The sequence below is a fragment of the Sapajus apella genome, unplaced genomic scaffold, assembly GCF_009761245.1.
Source record: "Sapajus apella isolate SASKATOON/1434 unplaced genomic scaffold, GSC_monkey_1.0 scaffold30, whole genome shotgun sequence".
Classification (NCBI taxonomy): Eukaryota; Metazoa; Chordata; class Mammalia; order Primates; family Cebidae; genus Sapajus; species Sapajus apella.
Window position 1 is genome coordinate 20,558,994 of NW_022436970.1, and position 22,268 is coordinate 20,581,261.

Here is a 22,268-nt window from a genome sequence, read left to right on the forward strand (position 1 = left end):
TTATACTTTAATGCCTTGGCTGTTTCTGTGAAGGAGGAGTTTTTACTATATCCCCAGAATGGCCTCGTGGGTACACCATGGTTTCCTCCACGAACATGCAGAGGGGTAGGAAAGGGAGAGGTTGGAAATGTACCCAGACCGTGAGCAGAAAAGGCAACATATTCCTTCCCGAGTTTGGTCTAAAGACTACGGTTGACAACTTTCAAGAGATCTCATGCCGTATGTTGTGCCGCTTTTGAAATGGGACTGAGAAGACCAAAAAGCAATCCCACAAAATGTTACCCGTGTTTATCTCAAGACTGGGATCATCAGGGGCATCCGGTTTCGTTGTACTTCTTAATTTCTTGCAAATACTCTATTTTCGTGTACTCCCGTGGCAAACACAAGATAAACAGCAAACGTGATTTTTTCCAAGTAGCATCTGTTTGGGAGCAGACACGCCCGAAGGAGATGTTTCCCTGCTGCTGGCTTCTTTGAGGCCAGTTGGTGTGAATCGCAGCCTCGGAGCCCAGCTCTGCGTGCGGGACCTCAGCCTCCCTCGGTGAGAGCGGCGGGAGGCGGGGATGGAGGAGGCGCCAGTGTCGGGAGACCGCGGAGCTTCAGGGAACACCCGAGGGACAGGTCGCCAGGCGCGGCCCCGCCCGCTCCGAAGCCTCCACGTCTGTCAGGTGGGGGATGGACCTTCCAAAATGACATTTGCTTTCAATTAGCATTATCTGCACCGTCCACGCGGCTGAGCTGTGCTGTCCAGTGTGTGGATGGGGCTCGACTGAAGGGCTCAGACACCAAGCACACAGCTTCCGGAAAGAGCGCCGCTCACAATGACCAACGCCTTCCGGGTCAGGCTCCGGAAGTCAGTCAGGCCTCCGAAGTCAAGTTCCGGAAGTCAGTCAGGCTCCGGAAGTCAAGTTCCGGAAGTCAGTCAGGCCTCCGAAGTCAAGTTCCGGAAGTCAGTCAGGCCTCCGAAGTCAAGTTCCGGAAGTCAGTCAGGCCTCCGAAGTCAAGTTCCGGAAAGTGACGTTGCAATCATTAGGTGGAGATATGGTCTGTTCAGTGCTCAGAGTTGTCATCCTCCTTAAATGCAAAGGAGATAGAAGCTGCAAATACTTGTCAGAGTTTAGGGGTGATTGGATAGGAATTTTAAGAAACCGTTATTATGTTTCAGACAGCAGTGGCCTCCCTCATGATGCGGGAAGGCAACGTGGGAGGGAAACCCTCGAGGGCCTGATTCAGCTTGGCAAGTGTGAGAGGGCACCTGATGAACTTCTTGTAGGTATCCAGAAAAGACCAGACCCAAACCCAGACAGAATCTTCTTTTCATGTTGTTGGATGGGGCTGGGGAGGAGTAGGCACATGTGTCCAGTCCTGGGCATTCCAGAGATTGAAAACACAGGAGCAGAGAAGGAAAATTGGAGAGGTTTTAAACATCAGGAAATGTCTGCATGGACTATTATACAGTCTTTGGAGGAGGTGGAGAGAGTCCCTGCACAACCCTTTCCCTGCTGCCAGCCAGCTTCATCGTAAAGGGACTTGAGAGCAGCCAAGGGGAGGAGTATTTACAGGTCTGGCACTGGCCAAGAGGCGGAGGCGATCAGGATGAGCAGGATGCGGCTTTCTTTCTGGGCCTTGCATTTCACAGTGAGGATTTTAACACTAATCCTGGTAAAGCCTGAATATCAGCGGGGAGTCAGGGTAAAACAATCTAAACAATCTAAAATGTGGCCCTTCCCATTGAGTAACCTGTGATCTTATAGCAATTGAACTGTTGGCTGCATCACTGTAAGTTAATAACCTATTTTACAGAATGGAGCCTACAGACTCTGTTTTAAATGGCTGTGCTTTTTTTTTGTTTTTGAACAACATTCCTGCAGAATTCCCTGGAGTGAGACTCAGGACAATATTAAATCCAATGAATCACGCAGCTTTCAGGAGGGCAGGGCGGCATGCTGCAGAGCAGCACTGAATGATGGCTTGGCTTGGTGTCCCTGGTGGCAGCAGTGGCCACACAGGCACTGTGTTCTCATTCAACAAAGACTCAGGTTAGTGAGGGAGACGCCTATGCCAAATCTCCCTTCCCTCTTTATCAAGTTTTCAGATGTTGTGCAATTCTCTTTTGCAGCCCTCAGTTCTGCAAGAAGCCTAGTGAATGCTTCCATCAGTGCATCAGATGCAAGGCATCTGACAAGCCATTGCCTCATGGTCTGTACGCAATTCATTGATTTGAAAATTATTCCATGTGTGTACCTTGCTCTTAGGTCAGGCTCAACTAACTCTAGGGAGTCTCATAGTCAGGGCAGGGTACACAGGCCTGCATGGGTTTACTTTGACTGTGCTGTGCTTGCCTAGGCCTGATCAAAACCTATGCGCCAGCCCCTGGGGAATTCTGCTCTGCTCCTTACCACCTATTGGCTTGCTTGTGTGAAAGCCCCGAAGGCCATGCTCCCAAAAGTGGGCCTTGAAGACTGGGCTGGTCAAGGGGCCTGGTGCTCCAGATCCTTTCTAGAGGAGTCGGCTCCATCTACCTCCTTTGGAGTCGTAAGTTGCTCATAGGATGTAGTTAGAATGTCTAATATGTGTTCCCAACCGGATGAGGACCCTAGAGGGAGAACAGAAGCTTTAAGGACTTGATGCTCCCAGGATAGTTCAAAGATAGGCAAGGCCAGTGGCATTATCAAGGATCTGTTAGAATTGTACAGTCTCTGACCTCTCCCAGACCCGAGTCAGAATCTGCATTTTACTAGATGATTTCTGAGAAGTGTTGTCTTTTAAAACTCGTCTAAAGTTGGGCAGAGTTAAGCGTCCCTGCCCCTGATTTGTGGTGTGTGGCTGCAGTGAGGGACATCCTTGCCTTGCCTTGGTTTGCTGACTTGCTGTAGACGGGATATGGCCTGTACAGACCATTTCTCAAATGCTCATTTCTCCAGACACTCACAGCTGTGACTCATTTGTGTGTCAGGTGTTTGAATGATGACTCAATGCTGAGAAACCCCTTCATGAAGTGTGTCCTTGTGGTCTGATGATGCCACATGCAGTGCTGATGGGACTGATTCATCGGTGATGTAGGGAAGTTAATCCCATTCTCAGCCCTTTGTGGGAAACACCCAAGCTGGCTTCACAGAGCTTTGTGTTGACAGAGCCTCTCCTCTCCTCTCCACATGCCTGTTGGGAAGTGCAGGTAGCACAGATGCAGCCTGGGCGTGTCCTCTGGGTAGGACTAGATCCTTCATGGGAGGACTGAGGAATGTGAACCCAAGACCTGGATTGTTGTTGGTGCCACTGCTCCTGGGTGCTTTCATGGCATTGGAGGCCAGTGTACATAGGATTCATCTCCTAGTCTGGCAGTGAAGGAGCCTGCCATGTTTTGATTTGATGTCCTTGCCACCTATGCATGTGTGAAGAGAAGAACACTACAGTGACAAATGAGCTGAAAAATGGCTCCCAAGAACTTAATTCAAAGAATAGGAACAGGTCTCTTTCCATAAGCTGATTTCCTTGTGAACACCATCCATTCATTTCAACCTCACTGGCTACACCTGTGATGCAGCAATGGAGTCTGGACGTGACCGTAGGAGATGAAAGACAAAGACAAGACTGTTCCATTGGTGACAAGAGCTGTCTCTCTCTCTCTCTCTCTCTCTCTCTCTCTCTCTCTCTGTGTGTGTGTGTGTGTGTGTGTAAGAATAGCCTCTGTGACACACAGATGGAGGCTGTGGAATAAGAGTTACACCTCTGTCATCCCTCCACTTTGTTCCGGGGAGCCCAGCCATCTGCACTCAGGTCCTCAGGTGGATTTGCCCTTCGGTCGCCGGGTTGCACTGTGAGTTCTGAATCCCTGACTCCCTGGCCGGACTCTTCAGTGCACAGCTGCCACAGGCAACCTGGACAAATCCAGCCAGGCGGGCCGCGCAGGGCTCACCTCGTCAAGGACTTTGCAGCCGCCTTAACTTTGAGTCTCCTTGCTTCTGTCAGGAGGTGCCACAACCTTCGACGTAGCTCTTGTTGGTGTTAATTATTTCCTTTTCATTTCCAGCTGGCACAGAGCTTTAGCACCTTAAGTTGCTCAATTTGATCTCTGCACTCAGGAACAAGGTAATTAAGTCAGCCACAATATAAGAAAACTCATCTGCCTCGACTTGTTGCCCATCTTCAGACAGTGCTCCATCCTAAATCATTTGATAATGTAAGAGGCTTGGTGCAGTTTTCTACTTGACTGAGGGTTAGTTCATTAGGTCACAATCAGTAATTGATTCTCAGTGTGTCTCTGCTGGTTTTATTACAGTAATGAGGACTGTCGTTTTTTTTCATCTCCTCTAATACGTTACCCAAACCATCAGCTTCTCAGTTTGGTGTCAGGATGACTTTGACAGGTTGTTAGCAACTATATGATGTACAGAACATCACAGAAATGTCTCAAACTGTGTTGCTGTGTACCACACAGAGCCTTAGGTGGTCCCGAAATAAGTGAAAGCACTTGCAAGGAAAAAGTTACAGCAGCAATTGAAAATATGACTACAGGCTTGATATCCTAATGAAGAAGTTCTTTGCACTGTCGGATCTGTTTTGACTCTCAGGGCAGATTTTTCAGGGCTGGGTGGCATCTGCAACTCTCTTCTGGAATATTCCTGAGCAGAAAAAGGGAGTGCTGCTCAAGAGCAAAGCAGGCATTTCATCGCACAAAGTTACACCTTCTTTATTATCTCTGTGGAGCTCCTTTTAAAAAGTGAGCAATAATTTGTTATCTCTATGCAATCTGATTTCCTCTTAATTTCTTTTTATCTTGAGAAGGTGAAATCCATGGTATGAAGGCCAGGATAGAGAAACGTGGTGTCATTTAGTGTACTTCTGCTGTGTCCCTGGATGACTTCAAACGTAGACAGCCACAAGAGACAAAGAGGGAAAAGGCATTTTCTTTTTTGTATGGATATAATAAAAATATTACAATAAAATTGACCTTTTGTTTTCATCTAATGAATACATTTTAAAATTTCAGTATTTTCCAAGACTTTGGAGTGTTTTGAGGCTGAAGATTATACTCACCAGAGCTAGTACTGGCTAATGGTAACAGGAATTTGAAGTTCAGACTAGCTAGAAATCCTGGAATAACTCTCTAAGAACAGGACACAAAAGGCCACAAAGACAGTAATGTAGCAGTGGCTTCTCAAAGCCCTTACTAGCCTTGTATAAGGGATGATAGATATAAGTTGAGTATGTGTGAACTGTGAAATAAACTATATTTGTGAACCTTTTCACAAAGAAGTAGCACTGAAATAGTAGACCAGTCATAATGTTCCCCTAAAAACCAGAAGTCATGAGACCACTGGGCAAAGAACAAAGAGGCCAGGGGTTTAGTCTGACAGCCTCAGGAATGTTTTTTGTTACATGGTGGACACGGCTAAACGTTTTGCTGTCTAACATACAAATGATGATCCTTGGAAGATGAGAGCCTGAGATGTGTCCAAAGTTGGATTCACATGTGTTAAGAAAAACATTTCTCCTGCCCTGAGATTGCAGAAGAGGAACAGAGGCCTGGAGACAGCTCAAGGGTGGCTTTGCCTCAGTGACATTGTGGGTGACATCGTTAGCCAGCTCCAGCATGCCGGCATAGCATCCAGAACTGCCAATTTAGCCTATGTTTGCAGCCTGAGATTATGAAAAGCTTTTATCAACACTAAAAAAAATATTTAGCAAGCCTCATCGATCCTTCTTTAAATAAAGCACCAATTTTAGGTGAGGCTAGCAATTTTGCCATAGGATTAATTTCATCCAACAAACTGCTGTGCAGTGTCTGACAAAAGATCTTTTTATGAATTCAACATTGGAAAATAAGTCATAATCCCATTGGCTCCCTTCATTTCTCTCTACTCTGTAGAAGGCATGCAGCAACACAAGGTCTCCTGCAGGCCGAGACAGGTAGAACAGATATTAATAAATCACCAGCAAATATATAGATGAAGGTGACAGAGGCTATACGAAATCAAATCATTACACTTGTTCTGCTGCTGCGCGCTGAGTGACTAGTTCTTGGTAAAGTCTCGGACACCAGAATATCTAAACTTCCCAATGTCTCCCAGGACTTCCTGAGCTTCCAGATTCAGCATGGTTCTGACCTCTGGCCTTCAACAGATGAATCCAAATTCTCTAAGAGATGGCAATTACATGTGAAAACAAACAAGGTTTAGAAGAATTCTCAATCTCTGTATTCTGAGTTTTTACAATAGTTGAGTGTGGGCAACTTTGTTAAAAATAAAGAAAGAAGGAAAGGAAGGAGGGAATAAAATACTGGTGAATTTAAAGCAGACCCTTAAATAAAACAATCAATTGCTATATAAAACTCAAGTTGAGCAAGATTTCTATTTGCCAGTCCCTAATTAGGTTTTGAGAGAAAGGGAATCCCTGCACCACGTACTAAGAATATTTTGCTGCCTGCTGCTTTTTCTGGCAGAATCTTCCTGGTTTGTGTTGAGTGCTATTCTGACATTGGATATTGCTGAGAATTGGGCAACAATCAGTGTGGTGACCACCATCTGAGGAGGCATTAGGTTTGGAAGCCTTACTGGGCACGGGGCACACTGGCTCCCATGTTGCTCTAACATCAAACGTTGACCAAATGTCTTGGCCTCCCTGTGCCTTGAGTCACAGTAAAGCTAGTCTCCTGATGACAGTGATGAGTGCTGCATGTGGATCCCAGAAGTCAGGCTCTGAGTGCCAAGTCTCAGGAAGACTATCCATAGGTTTACAAAACCCCCAAATCCTAGGAAAAGATTTGATCGAACACACCTGACAGATTTCTCTAATCAGTATCGTTTTTCTCTCTCCTTTCCCTCCCCCAATCTCACTGCTGCTCTTTGTACCTTGAATGTTCCCATTGCCTCTCTTTTCATTCAACTCCAAACTATTATTTGAATCCAATGCAGCCTTACCTTTGGGCCTATATATAGCCTCTTGTCTGTGAATTTTTTGGCACAAATGCACCCTTGCCTCTTCTTGGACTTCCTGTGTTCTGATTATGAGACACTAAAAAATGTGCTGGCAATCACTGAGGTCCAGGCTCCAGGCCTCCATGCTGATGGTCCTGGGCCCCTCCACCTGGGTGTCCCTTGGGCATCCTAAGGATGCTTCCTGAAGAAAGTCTAAGGTGGAATCCAACAGTGCCTCCCACAGAGATGCTTCCTTTGATCCCCGTTCGAGCCCCCAAAGCCCTAGCCCATGCCAGATACTCATTTGCCAAACTTTCTGTCTCCACACTAAACCCATTCCATCTTCAGGCCCTACCACTGTGAATTCTAAATGTCTTTGATTTTTCCTGCTTTTATGTTCTTCTGACGATCTCCTGTGAAATTACCTGTCTTAACCAGCGGTCTCTGGCTTGTATCTGGAGAAGACACGTAACTATCATCCTGCCTCTAATCTTGCCTCCTTCAGTAATCTCCCATTTTGCTGTGGAACTGTTCTTTACAGAGCAGAGATCCAATGTCTGTACTTAAACCCTTTAATCACTCCTATTGCTCTCAGGATGAAATAGGACACTTAAGGCCATTTGTGGTCTGGTATGACTTGCTTCCCTCCAAATCCATTTCTCAGCACCCCCTACCCCTCTTCTCCACTTCCCCCACCCTTGCAATTTTCATTCCAGCCAGACTGAACAGATTCTATGCCCCAGACTCTAGATATGACCGGTCCCTCTTGTCTCAGGATCTTTGTATAAGGCCCATCCTTGCTTGACTTAGGATGTCTTCCTTCTCCTAAGGACCACGAGTGCAAACAACTTGGCTTCTTCAACACATGATCGGCATTGCCTAGAACAGGGATGAATAAATTGTAGACACCTCAAATATGTTTAATAAATTAGTCAAATAAATGACATACAGGCATTCAAATGAATGCTGTGCTTTTCATAGTATTTACCTTAGAAAACAATAGCAAAAACAAAGAATGGCTATTTATTTTGCAAAGAATCAAACTCCTGATTTGTACAGATTATGATGTCTAGGAGTCTCTCTCCATCTGTCTCACACACACACACAGGCACACACACGCACACACACATGCACCCACATGCACACCCATGCACATGCACGCACACACACATGCCCGTGCAACACACACATGCACACACATGTGCACACACACATACACACACACACGCACAGAGTCATTATCTAGCATGGCTATCCATACTGTTTCCCAAGATGAGTTCCAAGTTACTATTGATTATAGAAATAAAATTTATTGTCAAAGGATAAAAATGAAAATTTTTTGTCCCTAAGAAAATGTAAAGAATGTGCCTTGGTCTCAAAAAGTGTTTTCATGTAAATGCAAAGTTATTCTCCTATTTATTGGGCACTTACTACATGCTAAGCACTGTGCTAGGGAATAGAACTGCAATAAAGAATAAAAAACAACCCCTGCCCATTGACTGCTGAAAAGATGCCTCAACATGGCTGCTGGGTTCCTACTTGGGAGGAAGCCACTCCACATATCAGAGGAGGAAGGAAGATGGAGGAGTGCTGGGGGAGGGGAAAGATGGGTCAAGGAGAAGAGAGCTCTGCCTTACCACTGAGGCCCAGGGGCTTTCCAGAGAACTGCCACGGCTGATGAGAATGTTTTCAGTTGCCTTCTGGGAAATCTCCTCCAGCTGGTCCACGTCATCCAAATCCTCAGCTCTCACTAAGAGTGGAGGATGTTTCTTACTGTTGTTTTGTGTCTAATTGTGAAGAGAGAATAAGAAGAGCTGGGATTTGGCGAACACAAATGTGGTGTACTGATGCTTTACCCTGGGTGGTTTTGGCCCCTTTGATCACATAATTGGCTTTGGTACTTTGTATTCCTCACTCAGGTAGGTGACACCTGCAAAAAAGATGGGGGAAAGTTCATACTGATTTTTGAATTCTGAGAGCCTAGAATTCAGAGAACATTCAGAGAATATTAAGAGAATATTCAGTTTATAAGATGTATTTGTAAGAATGGCCGACAAGTAACAGTCACGTACCCAATCCTGACAAGATCAAGGTTCCATGGGACTTTCGGATAGGGAAAGAGGAGTACACAAATACTCCTTTTTCCGTTAGTGGGTTCCTAACGGAAGAGATGCCGAGCTCTGTCCTCTTTCTCCTTCACCATGAACACCTTGTACAGAGCTAACAAAAACCCCAGAAAGGATTGGGGCATCTGGGCATAGAGAGAGACCCGTTTCCCAGGTAACCTTCGTGGAAGCACCAAGAGCTTAAAAGTGAGAGTAGATATAGGGATCTCAGGGCAGAGGGGCCTTAACAGCTGCCCAGAGCTTCCCATGGCCAAGCAATGGTCAGCAGTGGCAGAACGATTCTCTATGTGGAGGTGGGTAAGAGCTTGGAGAGCAGGAATGGGGCTGAAGGGTCTCTGATCCAGTGACTGGCATCCCCGCCGGAGGAGAGGTCTTTGCAGCTGGGAGTCTCTGCTGATGTCAGAATGGGTGGCCCCGACATATGACAACATCATCTAGTCCTGGGAAAGGATGAGCATCCTGACTTGCCTGGGAGTGTGCTCCCACCATCAGGTGAAACTAACATATGAGCTTCTAGATGCACACAAAATGAACGTCCATCGCCACTAACAACTGTGAGGGTCCTTTCCTTCCGTGGACACACACACACAGACTCAACAAAAAGTTACACAGTGTCTATCTAATCGTCCATCAATCATGTGTTTATTTACCTATAGTATCTATCATTTGTCTACAACTTCCTTTATTCTCTTGAGGTGGCAAAGAGATCTTTCATCTACGTACAGCTCAGTCTCATTCTCTTTAGAAGCTACATGACATTCAGCTTAATGGCGGCACTACAGTTTATTTAACTGTCCCTTGTTGATGGAGATTTGGTTGTTTACAGATTTTAATGAGAAGATGGCATTCCATTTTATGAACTTATCATAATTTCTGAACGCATTCTCTTACTGGTAGACACTAGGTTGCAGACGATGTTTCCTGTTACAGGACTCCATCAGAATCCCTGTCCACATACCTTTATAATGTTTTTATTTTATTTTTTTTAGATTCATTAAAGTGAGATGACATGGCAAAAGGGTATGCAAATATATTTTATTAGATAATTCCAAATTGCCCCCAAAATGTTTGTAGCAGTTGGTTTTTCCTGCCAACAATTAGGAAGCTGCCTGTTTTTTCACAGCCTCGACAGAAATCAATGTGAACAATATATGACATGTTAACAATCAGATTTGGCAAAATCTATTTTGTTGCTACTTACTTCCTCATTCCTTTAATCAATACTGTGGTTGAGCATCTTTTCACAGATGTATTTGCCATTCGTATTTCATTTTTGCCTATATGTATTCTTTATCCCTTTAGTGTAATGTCTGTCATTTTCTTTCAATGAGTTGGATTTCTCTAAATATGGGATATTAATAGTCAGTTGTAAATGTTTTCCCTCCCTTGTTTGTCACTTGTGTTTTAATTTTGTTTAGTCTTGGTTTTATTAGGAAAACATTAGTCATTTTTTTCTTTCTTTCATTTTGTTGACTCTCACTGCAAGGCTACAAAAATGTTCCTTTATATTTTCTTCCAGAATTCTTTTGGTTTTTATTTTTTACACTTAGGTCTTTGATTTAACATAAATTTATTTTTGTGATATAAGGTAGGGATCTTCCTTTTATTTTTTTCCAAATGCATAGTCAATTGTTCTCATTCAACATGTTTTAAAAAACCATCCTTTCCCACTTATTTTAAATGCTTCTTTTATGATGGATTGGAGACCCATGTGTACTTAAATTGGTTTCTGTACTGTTTTTTCTGTTCCACTGGTGGATTTGCCTGGTGCCAAACTCTTAACTTATATTTTCATCATCCTTGCTGTAAGTTGGGAGGCTTTTCAACCCCTGGAGTTTCTGGGAGCCGGAAACGATGCATTGGTTCTTCTGTTCCACAGGGGCAGAGCACACTGCTGAACACAGAGCTTCCTTTAGGAGAAACTTTGATTTTCACACATTCAAAAAGAAATTATGAAACTAATTAGCTAAAACTCAAGGTTATAAAATCACTGCTAATGGGCAGAAAGGCCTCTCCAGAATTTAAATTCTTCCTGGTTCTCCTCCTGTGCATTTACGTGCAGATAGCATCCTCCCAGGGCAGGGAGAAGTGCCTCCAGGAGAGCCTTAGTTTACCTTCCAGGTTCTGGGGTGCACAGCCCTTCCAGTTACCATCTCAAGCAAGGGAACACCTGCCTCAGGAAGAGCAGCTCCCGTTAAATCTTCAGATCTTAAAGGGCAGTGGGAAACGTCACAGTCTCCCAGCAGGAGAGTAGAGACAGCCGGTAGGTGTAAATCTTAGGCAGCCAATTGTTGGAATCCATAAGCCTTATCTTGTAAATAATTCACTTCAGTGCAGGAAATCTGCATATGAGCATGAAATGTCATTTATAACTCATAGGATATTGGCTTGGCTGGGAACAACTTTCCAGTCTCTTCGACTCATTAATTGCTGCTAAGGAAGAGAGAATACAGCTGATGTAGAATAAACTCCCTGCAGTAAGCCTGTGACTGTACAGACTAGTTAGCAGTACTCAAACTGAAAATAAAACTCAAGACTATGCTGGCATCATCACTCAGCTCTCTGTAAGCTCAGCGTCTCTCCGGGGTTAGCTTGGCTCTACCTCATTTCCCAAGGTGCTTCCAGGCCTGCCCTTCACTGAAACCCCGAGCAGACCAGGAGAAATGTTGGCTGTGGTGCCTTCTCGTGAAGTGATTCGTGCTCACTGGCTGCAAAGAGAATATATAATGTTCCAATTAAGAACTTATCGCCCTGAAATTCTGGAATCTCACATAGATGACTTGCGGAGAAACAAGATGGTCTTTGTAATGAGCTCCTTTTCTCTCTTTATTAAATATTGATTGACTATGGAAGAAATTCAATTTCCAAATAGAGCTTAAGTCTTATTCCTAGGGTATTTGGTAGTACGTCTTTTATTTTTTTGTTTGCTTGTTTGTTTCAGTTTTGACACGAGGACTGTGAACATCTCCAGAACAGGAGACATTTGGAAGAGCTCATGCCCATTGGTATCTGAAACTTGGCTGCTCATGTGAGTGGGTGCTTTTTTTTTTTCTTTTCCTTTTTTGAGTGAGGGCCGGGTATGTCAAAAACACAAAAAACCTACAGTGGGAGAAAGAAGGAGGTTTTTACCTGTGGAAGGAAAAATAAAATTAATATGCATTCAAGTTTGACTAGAAGCCTCTGAAAATGTTTCCAGCCAACTTTACACCTATCTGTTGATACACAGAGACCTTAACTAAGCACAACTGTAATCACTCTAGAAATAAACTCAAAGAACGGCTGAGTTTTCTTGGCCTTCTTCCCAAGAGAGTTATTGACTAAAAGACCAGGAGGGATTCATTATGAAATGGTTTACCTATTAGAAGGTCTCATGTCACTGGCTCTCAGAGGCGATAAGAGATCTGCAGGCTCTCGCTGATGAAGTGCTCATCCTGTCTCAAGGAGCGACTTCAGATAGAAGGAGGTCGCTGCAGATGCATGGTTCACTCTGTCCATCTATGTAGCCCCTGCTCTGTCACGGATGGATATTAATTTCCTCTGGCCTAATTTCCTTTTTACTAAGTAATTTGATAGCAGTCCAACATTTGCACTCTCCTAGGTGGCTGTAAATTGATTGCTTGATGAATGTTCTAGTATTTTTTTTAGCTGCTAAGGTTATCATTTACCCACTTTCAAAATATGCTGTTTGCCCTTTTCCAGTCTTCAGAAATACCTTGTATCCTGCTGTGACCCTCAGCAACACCAATCACATGGAAAAGAACCAACAATGTGAAGAAACATGAATATGGTGTTCATTTGCAAACTGAAAAAGGAAATAATTGCAGCTACTATTTACAGTATCTGGCTTTTCAAGCTTCATGCTACACGCAGCTAACTCTTTATCAAACAATCAATTTTGTTTAAAATAAATAAGTCTATATATTTAAGGTCATGTTTCAGAAGTAAAACCAGAACCATGGTTTTTATTGAGTTATAAAATTAGTTGGGGAAAAGGTAATGCATCTAAAACAACTCTTGATATCTTCCATGTAGAATTTTAAGTATCAGTGTAAATTAAAAGCAGATTCACAGAGAGTTCTGTGAAACAGAGTTCCCTATGAACTTAAGGGTGCCAGATTGGATCATTCCTCAGGTTTCTCATGGCTTTTAAATACAATAAGTACAAGCCAGGTGGATTATCAGAGGGATCTGTGGCCAGTATGGCATTAGTGTTCCAGTGTGATTTAAGCATATACATCACTGACTGATGTGTTTTTAGTGGTAAAAAATACAAGTGACAATGTGCCAACAAAATTTTTCTCAAACCCTGTTGGTTTAGCAGAGGTTACAATTCATAGCAATAAGTTTTGTGCCTTTTATTCTGAATTCCACAGTCTTTTAAAATTTTTTTTTATTTTTTAAATGTCTCTGTATTTTAATTTTTGTTTGGTTAAATACTTCTTAAAATTATTTACTCATTACTATTATACTTTAAGTTCTGGGGTACAGGTTCACATGTAGAACTATATAACAAACTTTCATAGTCTTTTAAGAAAGAATCTTGACTGATAACTGACTGAAAGACCATAAATGAAATCAATGAAAACTAATATCAATGAAAATAAATCTAGTCAAGGTGATGGCTACTGGAATAACAGGATCCCTGGAGGTAAGTTTTATTTAGCATGCAGCTTCTTTCTCAGAAAGAAAAAGAATGAACACACATCAAGTTAAATATGTGATCCCTAAACCAACTATATATATCCAACAATTCTTGGCTAAAAACTTGTAGATATACTTTCAAGAAGTGGAAAAATGGAAGAAAATGATTTCCTTAAACTAACAAATGAGAAAATAGTTAACATGGGGCCTTATCCTTTTGGTGGCTGGTGGCTGTCCCTGCTTGCAGATTGTGTGCACAGGGAAGGACGGTGCCTCTTTCATGTTATGAGGGGGCACTGAGCCACCGTGGGAAGGAAGGAACTCAGATTACCTGCTGTTAACTAGATGAAGGAAAAATTGTTTTAATTAGGGAGGTTCTCCCAGCTCCCTTCCCCCAACCCCAGCATCCATCTACTGGTAGAGTAGGGCTAGGCACCATAGAAGAATGTGGGGTGGAGCTCCCCATAAGTTGAAAGTAGTCAGGCTTAGGGTCAGGGCTTGACTGACGATGGCAGGAACTGGACTGGCCTCGATGCTGGAGTATTGCATTGAGAGAGAGCAGGTACTCAGCCACCCTTCTGTTTCAAAGCTGGGGCTACTTGGGTTGTACCACATTTGCATTCCAATAGTCTACCAGCTAATAGGCCTCCAGCCTTGAGGAAGTCAAGGAGGAAAAGGAGAAAGATGGGATTTCTTAATGCTGCTCAAGTCTTTATTCCAGTTACAAAGAGATGGAATTGGTGGATTTCATTCTTGTTGAAATATGTGTCATTGCATCTTAACTATGAAATCAGGGTCTCCATCTCTTTTTGTAAATTCAAAATGGTCTCCAACATACAACGATCATAAACTATACTAAGATCTGTACTGCTTGATTAAATTGTTGCAAAAGGGCCATCAGGAGGCATTTGCATGGGTGGGAACCTGGGAGCTTCCTCACTGGGCTGAAAGGTAAGTGACTAAAGAGAGTCACTGGAGGGTTGGGTCTCAATTCCTTCTTTCTTTACTTCTCCACTTGTCCTATGTTTGAAGCCAAGGATAACAACAACAATGCTGCTCTCCAGGCATTAATGCAAATAAAACCAAGCTAGAGATGATGGAGCAGAAGGAAATACTGGGAGGTTCCCTGGGCCCTAATTCCAGGATCCTCCAGTTTTAGGATCCTCGTGGTTTGCCTGGAGACCCACAGCCCTGGGGATCCACAGGTATTTGTGATATTCCACAAATACCGCCACTGCTAGTAGTGAGAGAGAAGTACTTCTACAGGAAAACAAGAAGCCAGAGAGCCATTCTTAAGGGGAATCCTAAGAGCACGAACGACATTCTTCTCCCAATTAGGATGCCATGCTGTATGAAGTGCATGGAGGCACCTGGACTTCTCTAGAGCCTGAATTTGGAGAATCTTTTGCTTTATTTAAGTTGACCATGAAGCAGTTTTCCTGTAAATGTGACTGACTTAAGTAAAACAAATACAAAACAAAAATCAGCTTTAGGTCCCATGAGGAACTTCCAGAAATATCTAAAGTCTGTAGTCACTGAAGCACAAGTATAATTCCTAATGGCAATGCTTCCTACAGCATTCTGTGTAAACCTGGAACCCCAAGATAATAACAGGTTATTTTTACGAAAGGGTTTTTTATTAATTTGGGAAACACTGGATAAAATGAAGTGACAGTATCTGAAAGCACTGAAATGAAATCTTTCCCCTCCATGATTCTGAGCTGCAGGTTCTCCTCTGGCTCCCACCATGAGATAGCTGGCAGGACCTCTGCGGTGGCCACAGGTCAGGAGTGGAGGGAGCTGAGGAGGTGGCATGTGTAAGGTCTCCATGATCAGGGAGGGTCAGAAGAAATCAAAGGTCTCATTCTGGTGTTTCTCCCACGTGGAGCTCTGTGGGGTCAGGGTGAGGGACATGACAGGAATAGCAAAATGGGAGTAAGGTGCCCAAGAACTTTGGGGCTAGCTGCTCCGCTTCCATGTGCAGCTTGCGGAAGGCTGCAAGTTTATAGGAGAAGCCTGTGTTCGGCTCAGCTCCATGTCCAGAGGAAAGAAAAATTATGAGACAAATGGGACTGTTTCAGATTTTGACAAACATCTTTAATGCCCGGCTTAACTGAAGGCAACTGGGTTTTCTTATCTGCTTCCGCACTGAGTCTTTTGAAATACCTAACCTCATGTAGGCTCTGGAAAACCCTGCTGCACACAATACTAATGTCTTAGTATTATCATGTAGGTAATTTTGAGATTTTGGATCTCTGAAAACACCTCAGGGACTCCCAGACTTCACTTTGAGAATCAATATGACAGTGACTGGGGTTGAAACAAAGAGACAACAGGGCCTTCACAACTGGACAGCCAGGGCCTGGACTCCTTGGAGGGCCGGCTTGACTCTCAATAGCCTAGCCAAAGCCACCCACGCAGCAGGGCCACTGGACCAGAAGTCAGCCTAACAACTGTGCAAGACAGGCCAGTGAGTGTCCATTGGACACTGTGGGAGGCCAAGACACTTTCCCCCTGAGCCAGAGGGCATCGTGGAGAGGGATATGGGGAAGCAGGGAGGCAGGAATTTGACTCAATGGGCACCTCAAAGATTGTGTCATCCAAGTCACTGAACATCTTTGGCAGGGCTATGCATTGACTGAACATTTAACCCCCAATTTTTTTTTTTAATCAAAAGAAACTGAGCTGGTTCACTTTAAGAAACAGACTGGCAGTCCCTCAAAGTATTAACTAGGGTTATCACACAACTAGCAGCTCTGCTCCTAGAGATATACCCAAGAGAAGTAAAAACGTATGTCCACACAAAAACTTGTACACAAATGTTCAGAGCAACGTTACTCATAATAGTCAAAAGGTGGAAATCATCCAAATGTGCATCAAGTGATGAATGGATAAACAGAAGTTGGTAAATCCATGGAGTTGAATATTAGCCACAAAAAGGAATGAAGGCAGGCACATGCTGCAATGAAGATGGACTGGAAAACATTATACTTAGTGAGAGCCAGTCACAAAAGACCACATGTTTTATGACTGAATTTATCTGAAATGTCCAGAATAGGTAAAGCTGTAGAAACAGGATGGTGGTTATCAGGGTCTGGAGGGAGGGAAGGAAGGAGTGACTGCCGCTGGGCATGAAGTTTCTTTATGGGATGATAAAAATATTCTAAAATTAGTTATGGTAATGGTTGCACAACTCCGTGAGTATATTAAAAGCCACTGAATTGGACTCTTAAGGCTACATTTTGTAGTATGTAAATTATCTCTCTATCTGCTATTAAAAACATTTTGTCCTTAATTTATCAAAATAGGACTTGAGAATTCAATAAAAGACTTGAGTTCTCACTAATTGAGTTCAGTACATTTTACTGTGAGATCAGATCGGTTTTGAAAATTAAAATGCTGTATTAAAAATAATGCTACTTTTTTCTTGAAAATTCCACACCCCCCCCAAAAAAAAATTAATCAATCTTTATTCCTATAGGACTTCCCAGAGGTTTTATGCATGTCATTATGTCCGGTGAGGGTTCAAGTTTGCAGCATTTCCAAAAACAGCTGTTCCTTGCACCTCTGTAATCTCAGAGCATTTGGTGTAGCTCTCTTAATGTCCTAGAGAAGTCAGTTAGAGAGGTTGTCCTTTTAACTTTAAGGGAAAAAAGAGGCTGTACTGATTTATATGGAATGAGAGAAACCTTGGAAACAGAGTTAGGAGATAAACTTGTTTCTATAGAACAGAAACATTTAATTTGAAGGGACATTAAATGGAAGGCAGCCCCAGTGACCCTTCCCGGGGTGAGGGCTGTGCCAGGTGCATTCATACCACACCCCTCAGCTTTCCAGCCAGCCCGTGAGGCCAGTGTGATGTCCCAGGTAGCACAAAGAGGTTTGGAGAAGTCACTTTTCTTATGGGCAAACAGCAAGGAGGTGATGGGTTGGGACTCTGGCCTCAGGGATGTCTCACGGTTCCTGTGCCCTTTTCTTTAAACTTTGCAACCACAAAATGTGGAGCCAATAGCACTGGCTTAAGCACATTTCAGGAGAGAACAGCAAATTAATAAATCACGTGTGCTGTTTTCACTCTGCTTTGATTGGCCCAAGTTTTTCTATTGTGATAAGTGAAATTTACCCATCGCCTGTAAATTTCAAGTGTATAAGAGACATCAAAGTCCAAATTTTTGTTACTAATGGCCTTAATCAGCAAAGACACTGTCACTTTAGTGACACACTTTTAGAATGCAGTCAGTTTACTACTCACTGTCTATAACTGTTTAGTCTTTTAGTTTTTAAATCTACCACTCAGATTGAAACTGTTCTTTGCAACACATTACATCAAGAATGTTTGACCATTTTGTTTCTTCTTCATTTGACAATACAAAAGAGAAGACCACCTATAGTTGTAATCTGACTCTTCTAGCTATTCAGTTATGACTTCTCTGAAGGTACAGGCATCATTTCTGATCAACCAAGTAAAACCAAGTCATAGTATGAATGCACTGACACTTAAAAATAAGTAGCAAGTACAATCAAGAAGATTCTTATTAGTGACTACATTTTATTAGGGGAGGGTGTCCATGTCAGGTTTGAAAATGGTATATTTACTTTTCTTTCTTTGACCTGCAACTCTATGAATTATTTTATGATTACACAGACAAGTAGAAACAATATTATATCAGAAACCTGATGAACAATGTACAGTTTATTTAATTAACTCTGAGGAGGAAGGATTCCTTTCTGTTATTAGGGGGTATGTATAGGATACTGTACTTGGGAGTTTCACACTAATAATGTCCTTGCATGGGGTGGTGGATCACTCTTCCTTCAATTGATAGGACTGTTGAAATCCCTAAGAAGTTTGGAAGAATCCCAGTGCACTTGTTATCCTGCCTGCCTGATGCCTGCATCATTCCAAGTCCTGTGTATAGTAATGGATTTTAAAAATCACTGTGACAGGGGATGCAGTGCATGTCCCTTGTCCTGGTGCCCATGTCACAATGTAGTAGTCACGTATGTTGTAGTGACAACAACCCCCAAATCTCAGTGGTTTATGACAATGAACATTTCTTCTTGTTTAAAATATCTCACTACTGTGACACTGTGTGTCTTCTCCCTCCAGAACTCAGGCTAAGGAGCGGAGATCTGGGGGGACAAGCCCTTTTCATAGAAGATGAGAAGTACAGGGGGAAGAGCCAAACCACATAATTGCTCTCAAAGCTTCTGCTCAGATATGCCACACATCACACTGCTCACGTTGTTGTGGCCAAAGCAAGGCACAGGCCAAGACTGGTAGTGAATCTGCTCCCCCCAGTCGCAGGGTGATGGGCAAGTGTGTTTGCTGTTACTGAGAAAGGGGAGGGATAAACAGTTGTGACAGATGATACAAATGTGAACACTCAGCCTGACACAACTCCAGTGGAACAGGCTGTCTGTTTTGCTAGAACCCATGTCAGCTTTTGGATTTTCATCCACTGTGCATGACACAGATTCCACTGGACACCAGACTTATCCACAGCATCTATACAGAGATATTCCGACTCACCGAACATTCAATCACCGCCTGCAAACAGGACATACTGAGTTTCCAGTAAATAAAAACTCTCAGATGCATCAATACCTACGAAGAAATTAAATGTGAGGATCTGATCAGAAACATGGTTCTGGAACCAGTGAACACTGGCCAGAAGGAAAAAACAAAGTCCCATTCCACTGCCTGGACAGTATTAGGAAGGAATTCCTTGTACTTTCATACCTTGTGCTGGCTTTAGAGTCATTAATGAATGGTATCTATGTTGTATGATCCATAAAGTAGTGAGAATTATTCACATCTGAAACCATTTTCCTACTGGCTACTGAGATGTTACCATCATCTGATTTATTATTAAGTGTTGTTTTCCTTGTCAACATTCTGTGGTTTAACAGCACACCTAAGTGTGAATTAGTTATCAACTGGCTTTCTTATTGAAAAGACAGATGAGGCTGCATGAAAATGCTTAGCACATGGGTAGGAAGCAGTGGATGAAAATAGCAGAAATAGGACCCAGAAGATGAACTCTTTTACTTTTGATTATTCAGATGATACATAAGTTCCCATGCTGCTGAAATCTCTTCAGCAGCAAGTTAACCTCCAACCTGAAAAAGATGGAAGAAATCAAGAGTTGAGGATGGAGGGGACAGGGATGGTCTCTGCATCCATGTGCTCCCGGAGGTGAGGGCCCCTGCCTCGCCCATCTTTGCATTCCTCATGTCTGCTGTGTACCTGGTATAGACCACCTGCCCTGAGAGGTTTGAGGTACTGTTTTTACCATTGCCTCTCTTGATTTCCCACTGAGTGCCTCCTGAGTCATGCACCCCATCACAGCCTTCACGCAAGGCCTGGAGACTAACCCAGCACACACTGGTCTAGGATTAAATCATAACCATCATCATGTACCTAAGCTTCTACCTATCTGGATGTTGATTGATAAAATTTATAAAGTGTTATAAGGACTTCAAATCCATTTATAACTATGACATGCAAAATGCACAAAACCAGCTTCTAAAGCCTTCTTTGAGGGTCAGTTACATTTATATAAGACTGAAGAAATTTAAGATCCTTACTTTTAAAATGTAAAAAACAAAACAACAAACAAACAAAAAACAGAAAAGAAAATAGAAAGAAGCAGTGTTGGGAATCAAGAGAGAGGAAGGAGATGCTTCCTGTCTTCTCCCATCCCATCTCCTCTTCAGTCAGAAACACTAAGAGGAACCCTGTGCTACAGGAGAAGACTTTCTAGAAAATTTGTCTTAGGACTTTAACCTTTTTGATATATGATTGGGTCAAAACTTCCTTTTCATAAACCATTGAACACCCCATCACCTCTACAAACGGGGTGTCTATTAATGGGGTCTGCTGCCGGCACATAGGCTACTCCTTCATGAATGCTGAAATTCATTGCAACTTTTGCTTCTGTCCTGTAATGAAGGAAAAGAAGCTTTCTGCTAGGAGTGCCGTGTTGAATCTGTCTGGGTAGGTTGAGTCTGTAGGTGTTGCTGGTGAACTTAGGCTTAAAGCACTTGGAGGCATCCTCGCTTCTGTGTTAAGAGGATCTCTGTGTATGGGAGAGAACATGGACTCATTGGCCTGTATACTGATGTAATGCCCAAGGGGAGGGCCCAGTACCTTTTCTGGAAGGGGCTGCTCTTCTTCAGATTGAGAACTGGAATTGGGAGGTTGTCTTGGCCAGAACCAAGAAAGAATGAACTCTGGATTGACGTCTCAATGTAAACTTTGTAGAATCTGGATTTGAGAGACAGAGCACCCACAGGAGGTTGGGGCAAAAGAGTGCTTTGTAGGACCATAGCTCAGCAGTGATACTTCCCTCTTTTCCAAAGTTAAAGACCCACAAACTCAATGTGGTAGTTGCTTCCTTCTGCAGAAAATTCCCCTTGAGTATCCATCCCTTTCCTGCAGTCTTGTTTAAATGTTCCCAGCTGTGTTATGGGGAATTGGGGAGGAGCTGTGGGAACATACTGGTCCATGTGGGGGTTGTAGCAGTGACCAGTGAGAGGTCTCCTTGATGACAGTGACTCTGAGGACACAGAGCTGGTGCTATGACACCTGGTAACTAAGTTCCCAAGGAGTTTTTCCTTTTCTTTGCCAACCTTGAAGATCCAAGTATTATTTTACAAAGCCAAATGGAATCTTCCCACACATAGAGTTCTCAGGTTTATGAAGTTGTTCTATGACTCAGTGATGCTACATGAGAATATTTAAACATATCTCCAAAGCACAATCTTTGGATCTGATGGCAAGAAGCTTTTGGGAATATTAAAGTAAACTGCATCTTCCTGAATCAAAATAAATACTACTATATGCGTTTTAATGGAAACAAAATCTAGGATTATTTTTGTGCCCTAAGCAAAATGTAGAAACTCATTTTCCCATCAGACTTGGGATGTTAGACACCTAGGAAAGTTATTTCAGTGACTTTCCTTTAACCTGATGAGACACTCCGTAGGAGTCTAACATTTCTTTCACTGGATTCCAAGCGTAGGTTTCCTGGTTGTCCATTTAATTGTTAAAGTGCGAGAAATTCTGCTGGAAGATAAGCCTCACAGAAGAGCAGGAGGAAAGCTGAGTGAAGGAGGTTACTTCAGAGCCACCCCTGGAAGCAGCCCTTGTGCAGACCAGCATCGCAGGGTGGAGAGTGACTTTGAGGCGTGTGGTGGCCTCTGGATGCTGCTGTGCTGCCTCCTGAGAATATTCACGACCCTCCACTGTTTGTAAATGGTGCCCAATGAGTGGAAAATTAAAGGGTACTTAACACACACACACACACACACACACGTTCACCGAACACTTGCTGCGCTATCTCCTGAGTGTGCATGGCTTTTGACAATGTGCCTGATGAAGAGATATGCACATGGTTGTGAGTCCTAGCCTACAGAAGCTCATGATAGGTGCCCCACAGTGTTGGTATTGAGTAAAAGTGCCCAGGACAATATTCACTGTGCTTGACGCACAGTATGACTAATAGAATACCTGTTACTGTGTGAACAGTGAGCATATGTGCAGCATGCAAATCAGTAGCCCAGTGCTGTTCTGATGGTC

The 22,268-nt window shown here is 43.1% G+C and overlaps 1 protein-coding gene and 1 long non-coding RNA gene across 2 annotated transcripts; one reads left to right on the forward strand and one right to left on the reverse strand.

Annotated features, from left to right (window-relative positions):
* Positions 1-993: 993 nt before the first annotated feature.
* On the forward strand, positions 994-12,969 carry LOC116561812. Its single transcript, XR_004273617.1, has 4 exons — positions 994-1,273; positions 1,872-2,039; positions 11,985-12,075; positions 12,743-12,969. It is a non-coding gene; the product is annotated as an uncharacterized LOC116561812 (long non-coding RNA).
* On the reverse strand, positions 12,715-21,196 carry SMIM21 (small integral membrane protein 21). The gene is given in 4 exon segments (XM_032293763.1): positions 12,715-12,819; positions 12,822-12,845; positions 21,058-21,127; positions 21,129-21,196. Coding segments are annotated over 4 exon segments (267 nt in total).
* Between the last annotated feature and the right edge of the window lie 1,072 nt (positions 21,197-22,268).